At 46.2% G+C, this 13,149-nt stretch overlaps 1 protein-coding gene across 2 annotated transcripts; it reads right to left on the minus strand.

The window, feature by feature from the left end:
* Nucleotides 1-569: 569 nt before the first annotated feature.
* On the minus strand, nt 570-12,731 carry NUP54 (nucleoporin 54). Of its 2 annotated transcripts, XM_066549384.1 has the most exons (13): nt 12,559-12,731; nt 10,771-10,932; nt 8,720-8,803; nt 8,471-8,614; nt 7,610-7,839; nt 5,346-5,533; nt 4,734-4,930; nt 3,904-3,958; nt 3,235-3,328; nt 2,658-2,765; nt 2,169-2,288; nt 1,721-1,831; nt 570-1,391 (listed from the first exon to the last, which is right to left on the minus strand). In XM_066549384.1, exons 1-13 carry the CDS (start codon nt 12,608-12,610, stop codon nt 1,263-1,265), a joined length of 1,674 nt encoding a protein of 557 aa, XP_066405481.1. In that variant the 5' UTR covers nt 12,611-12,731; the 3' UTR covers nt 570-1,262. The 2 variants fall into 2 exon arrangements, with proteins under 2 accessions (XP_066405481.1, XP_066405482.1); XM_066549385.1 differs by lacking the exon at nt 10,771-10,932.
* Between the last annotated feature and the right edge of the window lie 418 nt (nt 12,732-13,149).

Here is a 13,149-nt window from a genome sequence, read left to right on the forward strand (position 1 = left end):
TGCAGACAGTTTATTAACTGGAACTATGCTTCCAAAAGGAAACTAATCCTGTTCCCCCTTATCTAGAGTTCCACATATGCTTTTTCAATTGCAATGGAATCATGCTTCCACAAACACTCTCAAATGCACAACAGGGGTCCCAGCACATTGCAGTTGTATTTCTATTTTTCCATCCTTCAAATTTAATGAATGGAATTAATTTTGATGGCTAATGAACAAACTGATTTTGCCCCTTCCATGTTTTTTTCTGCTGTACAAACTCTTACTGCAGAACACTGTTTTTTGTTTCAGTTATTTTTGGTGACTTTGGTACTGAGGGGAAAAGCAGGTCTCTCTCCATGGCATGGGGTGAGTAGGTACCTGCTCTGCAGCACTTGCTGCCAGGTAGGATCTAGGGGCCGCCCCTTTCATTTTGGTCTGGGGACTGAGGCTGCCAAGCAGCTCTGTGACACTGGGTTTGACAGCCTGCTACCTTGCAGTGCCTGGAGCAGAGTGAAGTGCACTTACCTGGAGCTGGGAGCAGCGTCACTGCTTTGCTGATGTCACTGAGAGCCAACACCACACACCACTTATTACAAATTCAGACTGAATTTATTACTTTTGGGTGATTTTAAAAAAGGCAGAAGACAACGTCCAGACATACTGTTATTTAGAGGGGCAGCAAAGCTTTGTATAATTCATATATGTAAAGTGATCAAAACACAACCTTCAGATCCTTGCAATCCAAAGGAAGAACAGAAACTGGAAACATGAACTTTCTGCAGCTTGCCCCAGTAATTGACTGGTATTGCAGAGAACAACATAGTTACAGCAACAAACATCTCTGTAATGATTTAAGTTAGCTGTTTACACAATGGTGCTACTTGATTGTTCTGACAGAAACATGGAAGCAGGCTAAGCTTTCCACAAACTGAGTCATTAGTGAAATAATCCCCTCAGCACTGCATTTTTTAGGACAATGCCATTGTAAAAAAAGAAGAAAAAAGGAAAAAATGTACAATAGTACATATAATTTTGTAGTAAAATGGTATCTGAACAGATTCAGTTTTCCTTCTTTTGTTAAAGCATATACAGCTTTATAAAATATAAACCTTCCAAAGGTCAATTTTAAAAGCTTAGAAGAGGCTTTGCTAATTCTAAAAGTAACAGACAAAATACCATTTTGCTCCTACAAGATACGTGTTTTATTTTACCTCAACAGTTTTAGCCTTGGAAGGTGAGCCATGAACTCCACTACCATGTTCTGTGTAAACCTCCACCAGTCAACTGAAGACTCCCCCTCGGATGGGAATGCTCTCGTTCAGCCCGTGTTCTATTAGCTTGATGTCCTCCAAATCATCTTTGATGATGCTGATTAGGTGACTCAGCCCTTCTTGCTGCTGCTTCAGGTGCTGCAGATAGTTCAGAAACCAGTGTGAGTACTGTTCAACTTCACAAACTTACTAGGTAATATTTCTCAGAAGTGTCATGACTGGTGGCATTGGCACATTGATAATCCTGGCATCATTTCTCTGAGGAAGGAATAACAGCATTTTCTGTACTAACAGCCTATCTCCACAGAGTGGTTTTGTACAATAGCTTGGTGCCCCAGTACTGAGACCAATTACAAGGATGACTTGATCAAACAAGGCAACATGACAATCTAGATCCAGTCAGTGTGTGTCTGGCTTAAATGATCAAGCTCAAAGAGTAGGCCAGGGTTCTACCCAGTAACACTCACTTGCTTGATTTCCCTTAAGAGGTCTGCATCTATGTAATAGCGCTCTTCAGCCCGCACTGCTCCAAAGTGGTTCTGCATCCTGATCTGGGACATGAGCTCATTCAGTCTGCCCTGGGAAGAGAAACAGGCTTAAATCAAACACAACTCATTTTCAGCTGTCACAGCTCCAGCATCTACCATTCCTTGAGTCTCCAGGGCTGGAAGCATTGCTGCTCATTCAATTTTTAGATGTTCTGGAAGACATGCAAAGGGTAAGTGACTCCATGATTTCCAAGAACTCAAAACTACTGAAATACCTATTGGCTATAAGCAAAGAGCACAATGCTACAACCTATCACACTGAGATTGAAAGCCTTCCACAACTAATATACACATGTGGTTTGGAAAACTGACATGTTTTCAGTGAGGAAGCCCCAGAGGTGTTAGCCAAATGCTGTCAGCCACTCACCTTGAACTGCGTGGGTGCGTTAAGTTCACACTGAATTGTATCCAACTGTACACGAAGCTGCTCCTCATCTGCTTGAATGGCATAACCACTTTTCCTTTGGATCTCCTGCTTTATTAGCACCTACAAAAGAAGCCTTTGACGTTCATTAGAGAACACTTGGCCCATCCTTCTCCCCACCAGCCCATCTCTACATCTTTTTGTCCTTCCTCCAGCCTGTTTCTCACTGGATTTGTTGTGTCATTTAGTCTGCTGCTCTAAGACCTCAGGGCAGTCCTGTGGTTTTGGGTAGGTGAGAGAGAAGGTTCCCAAGTGCAGCAGACCTGAGCTTTCCCTGACAGCTCTGCCTGGTACTTAAATGAACACCGGTTAGCTGAGGTCAGAATAATTTTCAGCACTGGCCTGCACAAGATGGAAAAGGTTCTTCTTCCCTCTGAGACTGCTTGTGGCACTGGAGTGTGTCAAAGGACTTATTTAGATTATCTCTGTTACCTGCAAGGTTCTGTGCGAAAGTGCCATCAGTTTCCTTTTGTATTGTGCAATTTTTGCCATAGTTGTCGTTTGGTTTTTCTGCAGCTCACTGATATCTTCTGATATTATCTGCGGAGGAGATGGGAGTTAACTGGAAGCCAGAGAAGTTTTTGATAGTAGAACAAGGTAGGCCTGATTTAAAACTGGAAGCTTCATGACACTACACCACTCAGCAACTTGGTGTCCTTGACCCAGATGATTTTAGAAAGCTTTCTTCTACCTCTACTGTTCTGCTTTGTATTTATTTTCATACACAACTGGGATTTTCAGAAGGTACTGGAAAATTGGTTGCCCAAAGTTAAAAGTTTGTGCCAATGGACTTAATGGAGCGGGTGTGGATTAGCCTGTAACAAAACAGTAAGCTGGAACCTGAAACAAATGAAAGCCAAACCACTCTGCTCAGTTTTTGGGCAAAGATCTATTTAAGGGATATATTAAGACAATGGTTCATGTTTCCATTTTGAACACACAGGGCCAGGTGCATTTAATAGCGCATCCTTTGTCAACAGCAAGTCACGATAAAGATGAGCAACCTTACATCTAATCGAGTTTGATGCTGTTTGGTCATCTGATCCTGGACCTTCAATCTTCTCAGCAGTTCCTTAAAACCCACCATTGGCACAGGAATAAGCCTAGGAGAACACAAATATTTCTTACAACGCGTTTCTATACTGGACACATCAAACCTGGTAAGGGTTAATAATTATGAAACAGAATCTAATATTAAGTCACAGATTATGTTGATCTTTTATAAATTAATACATAACCATATCTTCTTTTGCTTAGTTTTAGAGTCCTAACTATTCCCCATAACCCGTTCCTTTTTCATAAAGAAACCAGCCCAATTTATCTGTAACCACTGGAGGGTACAAAGGTGCAGCACCTTCAGCAGGAAAGAGAAAAAACCATAAGGGTTGCAAAAAATAAGTCACTATAACTAATCCATGTAATGGAGGACACCAGTTCTCCAAGGAACCCAAGTAAGACTCTTTATCCTGACAGCTCCTAAGCGCCTAACGGGTAAAGAGATTAAGACAGGCACCTCCAGTAATCTTCACTGCTTTCAAGGGGATCAGCACTTGGCCAAGCTGTACTCAAGTAACTTTCTCACAAGTTATCTGAAGGGTACTATGCAATTATTATCTCTTTCTCCCCTGTCCAAGCCTTGTTGCAATATTTCAACACTTGGACATACTATTTGACTTACTTATCAGGATCGGGATTATCAACTTTGGCTTGTTCCCATATAATAGGATCAACACCTAAAAAAGAAGAAAAAAGGATTTTTAGTAGGGCTATCTGAGAGATATTACAGCTGCTAACCAGGAAAAAATGCTGTGCAATACACAAACCCTATGAACTATGCTAACCCAAATGCCTGTTGCACAAATTAAGGTTAATTAAACTAGGGTAGTTCTTTAAAACTCCTGGTCCTGAGCAGGGACAGTAAATTCAGACCCAAAGGCTGTCAAGCAGTGGTTTGAAAGCAGGGGAAAGGAATAACCCATAGGTGCTCCCATTGGATAATCCATACTTGAAAGGCAGAAATTCCTACTGTTCCCATTATATGCCACACTTGGGTCATCTGTCCTTTTGAAATTGCTTATTGTGTGAAACGAGCAAATATTTAAAAAATCAGTAACTAAGTGATCAAAGTACCAAATCAGTTGGCAAAATAATCTCAGTAGGAGTTAGCTCTGACTTTTCTGCAAGACTAGGCCCCAGTGCCTTTTCCAATCCAGATTTCATAACCTTTCATATCCTAAACATGGACATATATAAAAGCTATAGATACAAAGGTAAGTCATCTAATCAAATTACATGAGAAGCCCTTAACTACTCTAAAACAAAGCTGTATGTGCAAAGCTGTCTGTGGCCACACAGGCAAGCTAAGAGAGCCATCTGAAAACTGCAAGTGAGTACAGGACATGATTATTCTGATTTTTAACTTTTCTTTTTTTCTTATTATTTTCACAGGTGTTTTCCAGCTGACACCAGCTTTTTTCTTGGAGAGCACAGAAGGCCCAGCCCACGCACCAGCAGGAGGGTTCTGCAGGAGCTGCTTGACTTGTGCTGGTGACAGCTCTGTCCTGGCCATGGACAGGCTGACCCCCAGCTGCTGCAGGGATGATTTGATGTTGGCTTGCTCGAAGTGGGCATAGAGGGTCGTTGCGGGAACTCTCCTGGAGGTGCCGTTGGGGGAGCGCTCCACAATGTAAATGATCACTTCTGTCCTGAGCGAGACAAAATGCGGAACGTCAGGAAAAGGTCAGCAGCACGAAGGAGGTAACACAATACACAACCACCCAAAATCCAAGCTATCACTTCTCCCAGCTGACTTTTTACCAAGTGAGATGTAAAGTACCAGTAGCTGCAGGGTTTAACACAGCAAGGGAGAGAGAGAGAAAAGCTGTAAATACCATTACATTCTCTGCTCCTCCCAGTTTTACCAACCATATCCTATGGTGATACTAGTACTGCATTAAGAATAACCTAAAATCTCTGGAAAGGCACTGGCCTTAATGTTGTAAGAAAAACTATATGAAGGAATAAGAGATACAATCAAGGAGAAGGGGAGACAGTAGACTTAGGCACCAACCCTTTCTAACATGCAATACAAATGGGCAACCCTGTGCAAAGTTCACGTACTGGTCATCGGGCATTGTTTTAACACCCTCGACGTTGACAGTGAGGGTCTGGTTTCCTCCCAAAATTTTGTGTAGTGATTCTACGAGCTGCTGCTGCTGGCTTCGAATATCTGCTTCTTTTCTGTTAAACACCAAGACCACGAGGCCATCTTCATCTTTGTTGTTGGGCATTAAACTGTAACCCACAGCCTGCCAAGGAACACATGAAAAATGAAGGTATGTTACTTAGCAAATGCATATCCTTGTGGCATCAAGGGGAGGGGCTAAATCCCTCCGTTTTTAGAGCAGCTGGTTCCAAATTTAACTCACAATTTATTCAGAGCTGCACAAACATGAAATCAATCCCCTTTTAAATCAATCTCTCACACAGCCATCAGTACAGCAGCTTTTGAAACAGTTTGGATTTTTACAAAAAGTTCCTAAGTATCCTTTTTCCATCAGGGGAGTTGCCAAGACAGCAGAGCTGACAGCAATCAGGAACATTTTACAAACTGACCCCTTTTCCAAATTGCAAATGGAACCAGAGGATCAGACTTTATTACAAGCAAAAACAAAGTGGCAGCTTTCACTTCCTCTTGCCTATCAGCTGTCACCCCAAGCTGGCACTGGTGACAGGGTGGAGAGTCAGGGCTTGGTGAGGCCCTGACACTGCACGTGGGTGGGTGACCTGCACCTTTCCCCTCATGAAGAGAGAAATGAGCTGGGGATGTGCCCAGGAGCTCGGTTTTGTCAGCAGAGGGTAATCCCCTGCCATAGTGAGCCTCGCAGAACCAGCCATCCTGCCATGGAGCACAACAGCGACAGCTAAGGAAGAATTTGTTTTTAAGCACATGACACCTCTGGTATTTCTGTTTTAAATAAATAACTTCCACAATCTCTTTATGCAACACAGCATTTTCAAACTAGAACAGATGTATTTTACTTCACTGTGGTACTTCAAACAACAGCCTGTAACACATAACTTAGAGCAGCATGCATTTCTTGGTCTGGAGCTGCATGCTTCTCATGCGTCCTAGAGCTGGAATTGTGTACAAGTGCAACTCTTCATGTAATGCTTCTTTCTTATCTGATGCTGGGTGTTTCAGTGGCAATAACCAAAATAGCTTATGATGCTTTGCTCCTATCCCTGTGCCACCTTCTCCCCTAGTTTTTGCAGGCATCTTCACTGGTGACACAGATGGAACTTGTCAGTATTTCACTTATGGCACGTGAATTCATGGCATTAGAAACGCTCCAGTCACAGGGACAAGGGTAAACCTAGTATCTGGTATTGTCTAACCTTAAGACTCTTCTTTTTAGTAAATGAAACTCTAAAATAACCGATTTTGTGTCACACAACTTATAATGGGCAATTTTTCAAAGCTCAGAAACTGTGAAAGCAATTCCAGACAACAACTTACAAGAAAATAAGCTTTCAGGTGCATTGGTAATAAAATGTTCAAGGTAACACTGAAAAAGGTGATGCAACAAAACCAAACATTTTTTAGGCAGGTACAATTGCTGCAAAAACGTTACAGAACTCTCATAATGTACATAATCAACACTGGACTTAATTCAGTATTAACCTACATTCAGGACACAAAGTTCGCACTCCAAAGGATCAGCTTTGGAGGGTGTCACCATGCCTGCCCCAAATCCCCTTACAAGCCTGAGGCTGAGCAAGACAGTCAGCAGGTGCAGGATTTGTGGAGGATGGAGAGCCATGAATTTGTCAACATGAGAAGCAAGATCTGGAATTGCTGACAAGTCCACACAGGGAATGGAGTCAGCATGAGCACTGGCAAGGATAAAGGCTGGTGGATTTTAAACCTGGCACAGGCCAGGTTCATAGAGGGTTATTTTAATCTAGACAAAGCAAGGAAGAAAGACCCTGAAGTTCTTATTCCAAATGTTCACAGTTTCTTTCATACAAGAAGGTAATTTTTAATTGTTTCTGTCTTATTGTAACATACACAGACACACATTAAAATTAATTTCCAGAGATCTGTTCGAAGTATACACACACTAACCTGAATGCTAGTACATGAAATTGTTACTTTCATGCTCCACATCTGGGCTCATTATCTAGTCCCTCCACACCACCCAGATTTCCAGCATCTTCGAACCTTTTAATGAGTATGCATCAGAACTGTGCAGATTACCTGGAAAAATACTGTTTCAGAATACTCTTACCAGTGACAAAGTCTGGTTTAACACCCATGAGCTGCTCAGCCTCAGCAGAGTAAGGGATTGGCGCCCTCTGCGGGCAGCTGAACCATGCCATACCTTAAACCTGCAGAAGGGGTTTTCCTGCGTGAACTCCACCGGAGCGATGTTGTTGTTGAAGTACCCTTTGCCCGTGCCCCAGAAGGCCTGGAGCTGATTCCATTTGGCCAGAATGGCATCCCTCTCATCTCCCAGCAGTGTCGGGGCCGAGAGGGCGCTGGCTGTGTTGATGAGCTGGTTGGACTGAGCGGGGGTCTGGGCAGGCTGGTTGAACAACCCAGTGCCTAATGCTGGGTGGGATGAAGAGAAACAAATGAACCCCTTGACCAACCGTGACCATGCTATCACATATCACTAGCATCACTTCTTATTCTTATCAGATTCTGAGAAGCAAAATAAAACCACCAAACAAATAAATTAATTAAAATCAGATCATGTTTCTTAAGTGTCTTTTTACAGCCATTCATCATCTACAACAGAAGCTCCTGAACAATACATTAGAAGAATTTTTTTTTTTAACGAGACACATGTATTGATCCATGTCAGCATCTGGCACCCTCAATACCTAAATCTGAGAGGCAGGCCGGTTGTTACAAATTCAGTGGACTCAGAGCCTGAAGCTGCTTATTATCCAGCTCCCATTTAAATTAACCTCAACGCCTTTTTCCTCCCCTTTCTAGTAATGCTGTGACTGTAACATCAATTCTTTAACTACATTCTACCAGCATTAAACCAAAGGGGTAAATATTGTTGGAAGCTCAAGGGTGAAGCTCAGAGACTTGCTTGAGCTCTAGTTTAAGAGTTAAAGTGTTAAACCACCTCCTGTTACAATACACTTTTGTCCTACTACCGCAGCAACAGAAGATGACAGTCTTGCGCTTTCACTGCTAAGGGATGGGTAAATCCAAAGGCCATACTCACTGGTCTGCTGCTGCTGCTGCTGCTGGGTTCCAAAGCCTCCAAAGCCTAGCCCAGTTCCCAACCCACTACCCAAGCCGGTTCCAGTTCCTGTGCCAAAACTGGTACCAAATCCAAAGCCTTTGTTCTGGGTACCACCAAAGAGTCCTGCGGAAACAAGTACATGATTACTGAGAAGAAGAGCACAGCAGCCCTGCAACCCAAAGCACTCCTGGATCTGCTCTGCAGGCAGTCAGTCCCTCAGTCCCTTACCGCCGGTGCCGGTGTTGGTGGGAGCAGAGAAGCTGAACGCCGGTGCCGCACTGGTGGTGGTGGTCCCAAAGCCTCCAAAGGCACCTGCCGAACACAGACTGCGGTCAGGCAGCGGCACACGGCCCTGGAGCTGGGCACAACACCACAACCGATCGCACGGCTCGGGGGTTATGGTGACAGGGGCTGACATACGGATGGCACATGGCACAAGCATGTAGTTCACACTGAGCATGGGCACCGAGCTCATCGCCCAAGGAAATGGGGGAGAAAACACGGACCACAAAGCCACAACTTGTATGGTGTGTCACGAAAGCAAATAAAAAGGCAGCAGTCAACTGACATCTTGGTCCTTTACCAGAGGGATGCACTTTCCCTAGTGACAGACACAACTAACAGTACTATTTCTTACATTCGTTCTCAGAAATACTTCTGGTCAATGTCACTACTAAGTGTTTAATAAACAACTCGATGTGTTGTGAACTTTACAAACAGTCCTAACCTCAGGAAACCTGAGGCCAGATACACACAGTTGTGTAAATTTCTACAGGGTCATTTTTTTAAAGCCTTGTTTCCCAATGATCATTCCCGTTACACCTCATTTAGAGGTTCAGCCACTAGTATAGGAAGATGGATGAAAAAGCAATCGGCCTTCCACAGATTTTCAGGAAAAGCAGTCATTGGCCAGCAGGAGAGGACCCAAGTGAGCACCTGAGCTCCGGTGGTGCCAATGGCACTGGCCCAAGGTGCAGCCTGTGGAGGGCTGACCCGCCTGGGAAAGCAAGGTCTCTGTGTCTCATGCTGCTTTTACACGGGCTCAAAAGACAAAAGACAGCCTGCTACAAAGGATTTGTCACAAAGATGCTGCCTCTCCTCACTCACATGTCAATAGCAAAAAAAAAGATCTATTACACTCACAGTCCTCCTGTCCACAAACCAAAAGCAAAGCATAAATCAAAGCTGATATGCAAGGGCATTTTATTTCCATTCAGCAAACACTTTGATGTGAGTGGGCACAAGAAATTGTTCCCTGTAACATCCATGTTTCAGTCCTGCCAGTGAGCAGGACACCCAGGCAGGAGCACCAGCAGATAACACCATTTTTAGGTACCTTTGTACCCACTGCAAATTTAGTCATTCTTTCTTGAAAAGGGCCTGAGACTACAAATTCAATACCAAAGCATCAAATTAAATATCAAATGGACTATCCATGATCTCTTCTGGTGGAGCTCAAATGAAGCCAGTGAAGAGTGTTTACAGCAAATAAACCCCATGAGACTGCTGGAGTGCACAGAACAGATGAGAGGCGCTGACACAGAGAGCAATGACACTGTGGGATGGACGGAATTCCTATACGAGCAGCAGCAACCGGACCCCCGGGGCTAATTCCACACCTACACAAGCATTAGAAATCCATCCAGTCCAAAGTTTTCATAGGGAATGGGAAATATTTGAGGTGAAATGACATCAGCTGATGGCTCTGATCTGATGGATCTCCATAAAAAGGGCTTCCTTGGCCACCCCCCAGTGCCCCCATCCCATGCAGGCCTCCCTGGAGCACCAGCACCCCCGGAGAGCTGGGGCAGGGCGGTGTTGGGACACTTGGCGGCTTTGGGGAACAGGTCACAGCTGGCTCTGACTTTGTGCTGGTCGTATACAAATCGTTTCTGCACAGAAACTACTGAGGTGTGGTGTGTTCATGACAGCCAACGCAAGGCCGATGAGGAGACACGGGGGAAGATGGAAACATGACTGCAGTAGTCCAAGAATCTCATGTCAGGAAACAGGGAAAAGGGACCAGCTCTGGGATTGCTCAGGATCACCTGGATTCATTCCTGTTCCAAAGACTTTTGCCTACAGGGTTATTTTTCCTCAAAAACTATTCCTTGAGAATTTAACAGGCAAAACCCCTCCCATTCCATTTCCAGAGCTTTTATGGCCAGTCTTCACTGGATATGAGGATTACTAGCAGACACAGATCCCCAGTGAGGGATGCAATTCTTGGACCCCTGCTGTAACATTTACCACAGAACACGTATGTACGCATTATCTACCTGCGCTTGCCAGACTGTTACCAAAATTGAAAGGTGGAGTTGAGGTAGTGGAAACACCGAAATTCCCAATATTAAAATTCACCGCGGGATTAGCAGTTAATCCGAAACCCCCAAAATTAAACCCACTGGCAGTGGAGTTTGCAGTTTCAAGCCCACCAAATCCTGACGAGCGGGAAGCAGAAAAAGAGCAAGGCAACATTAGTTCTGAGTGAAAGGCAGGCACCAGGAGAGAAAAGCTGAAGCATTTTTCCATCACCATGAGCAAGACAGGCAGAGTTAGACACAAGAGTAAAAGGTATTAACTGGCATTAAACATTATATTTATTGGACACAAGGAGGACACTGAAAAGCTCAACACACTGCTGCTGTAAAGACATTATTTTTTAATTATACAGTGCATAAAGCAGCAGCATTTCCCTACCTTATTTCAAAGCCTTATCTCTGTAATTCAATATTCACATTAGCAGTCATTTTTAACAACCTAAGACTGCTCAATACAGCTGCATCTGTGTTAAGTGTAACAGATAATGTCAAAATTAATTCATAAGCTATCAGGAAGGGAAGAGTAAATCATCTTCATACAAATAATACACTCAGATACATGACAACAGAATAAGCACAAAGCACCACATAAGCCTCAGCTACTCTAGGGCAGACTTATTCAAGTTCTATTGCCAAAATCTGCCCACCTCAGCCTTGCTGGATTTACTGATGTACCCAGCACCCCTGGGATGCAGCTGAAACAGTTTCATGCTAGACAGACAACGGGAAGTCCTGAAGTGTGACCCCAGATTTCCCTCTGACATTGGTCTGTGAATGTCATAAACCTTGCCACAATGTACAGGCAGCACAAGGCAATGTTTACTTTCAGATGGGGCCAGAAAGAGTGTTTGTAAGAGATGGTAAAATTCAGGTTAACTAGAGCAAAGATGAGTCCCGTCCAAAGGACTTGTTTGGAGTCAACAATTAATTATTTTACTAACTGAGGGCAAGGAAAGCTCTGTCTTACATTTCACCATGACTGACAGTGACAAAAGCAGAGGGGGAAAAGTCTAACTTTACAAGTTAACCGCTGTATTTTACCTTGCTCAAAAATGAACTTCCAAGGGCATCTCGTCCAAACGATTAATTTATTGCAAGAAAATACTGATCCGAGGGACCTGACTACCTCATCACAAGCGCCTAAAGAGCCACTCCCGGACCCACCGGGGGCCGGGCCGGGGGCGGGACGGTGCCTCTGAGGCGGCCGCGGCTCCCATTGGCTGGGGGGCACGGGCTGCCCGCCACCGCCGCTCCCATTGGCTGGGGGGCACGGGCGGGCCGCCGCCGCCGCGGTTCTCATTGGCGGGGGGTCACACACGGGTCCCTGAGGTGGCAGTGATTCCCATTGGCGGGGGGGGCACGCGCTGCCGGCCGCCGCGGTTCTCACTGGCGGGGGGGCACGCCCGGGCCGTTGAGGGGGCCGCGATCCCCATTGGCTGGGGGCACGCGCAGGTCCCTGAGGCGGCCGCCGTTCTCATTGGCGGGGGGGCACGCGCTGCCAGCCTCGGCGGTTCCCATTGGCGGGGGGGGGCGGCACGAGGGGGACAACACGGGCCGCCGCCACGATTCCCCATTGGCCGGGGGGCACCCACGGCCCTTTGAGGCGACCGCTGTTCTCATTGGCGGGGGGGGCATGCGCTGCCGGCCGCCGCGGCTCTCATTGGCCAGGAGGGGGGGGGGCACGCGCTGCTCGCCGCTCGGCTCCCCCCGCCCCGCCCCTCCGCGCCCCGTTCCCCCCGCGCTCACCGGTCGGGTTGGCGGCCCCGGCTCCCGCCGTGGCGCTGAAGTTGAAGGCCATGGGGCCGATCGTGGGACGGCGAGCGGAGGCCCCCGCGGGAGGCGCGTACGAGCCCCCGCGGCGGGTCCGGCCACAAACAAAACCAGCCGCACGCGCCGCTTTTCCGCCGCCGCCAAAGCGCTTCCGGGTGGCGCAGCCGACGCCCGTTGACGCAATCGGCGCGCGCCAGCGGGCTATACCACTGCGGGCAGCGGGACGGGGGCGCCGGGAGAGGCTTAATGTTCCAAGGGAAATAAATTAAGAAGAATAAAGCCGAGCAGCTCTTCCATGAGGATCGCGGGCACTCCCGGTATTCCCCAAGCCCGGGACCACAGAGCCGCCGTTCCTTTGGGTGTCCCCGCTGTAGGAGCTGGCGGGCAGGCGGGGACATGACACAATTCCTTCCCAGTGAGGGCTCCCACAGGTACCCCACAGTCGGGAGGAACGGCTTCCTTCCATTTTCCCATGATTATTCCCAGAAAACAAGATTTGGGGTGACAGTGTTGACACAGAATGACAGGAGGGCTTGGTCTGGAAGGCACCTTCAAGCCCATCGTGCT

Source organism: Molothrus aeneus, chromosome 4 (genome assembly GCF_037042795.1).
Source record: "Molothrus aeneus isolate 106 chromosome 4, BPBGC_Maene_1.0, whole genome shotgun sequence".
Lineage (NCBI taxonomy): Eukaryota > Metazoa > Chordata > Aves > Passeriformes > Icteridae > Molothrus > Molothrus aeneus.

Excerpts from the sequence above, each read along its gene's own strand:
- NUP54 (XM_066549384.1), bottom strand. The coding sequence starts at position 12,610 with ATGGCCTTCAACTTCAGCGCCACGGCGGGAGCCGGGGCCGCCAACCCG. Across the intron at positions 7,840-8,470 it reads GCAGCAGCAGCAGCAGACCA|CATTAGGCACTGGGTTGTTC; the intron begins GTGAGTATGGCC and ends CATCCCACCCAG. Across the intron at positions 3,329-3,903 it reads GATAATCCCGATCCTGATAA|GCTTATTCCTGTGCCAATGG; the intron begins GTAAGTCAAATA and ends GTGTTCTCCTAG.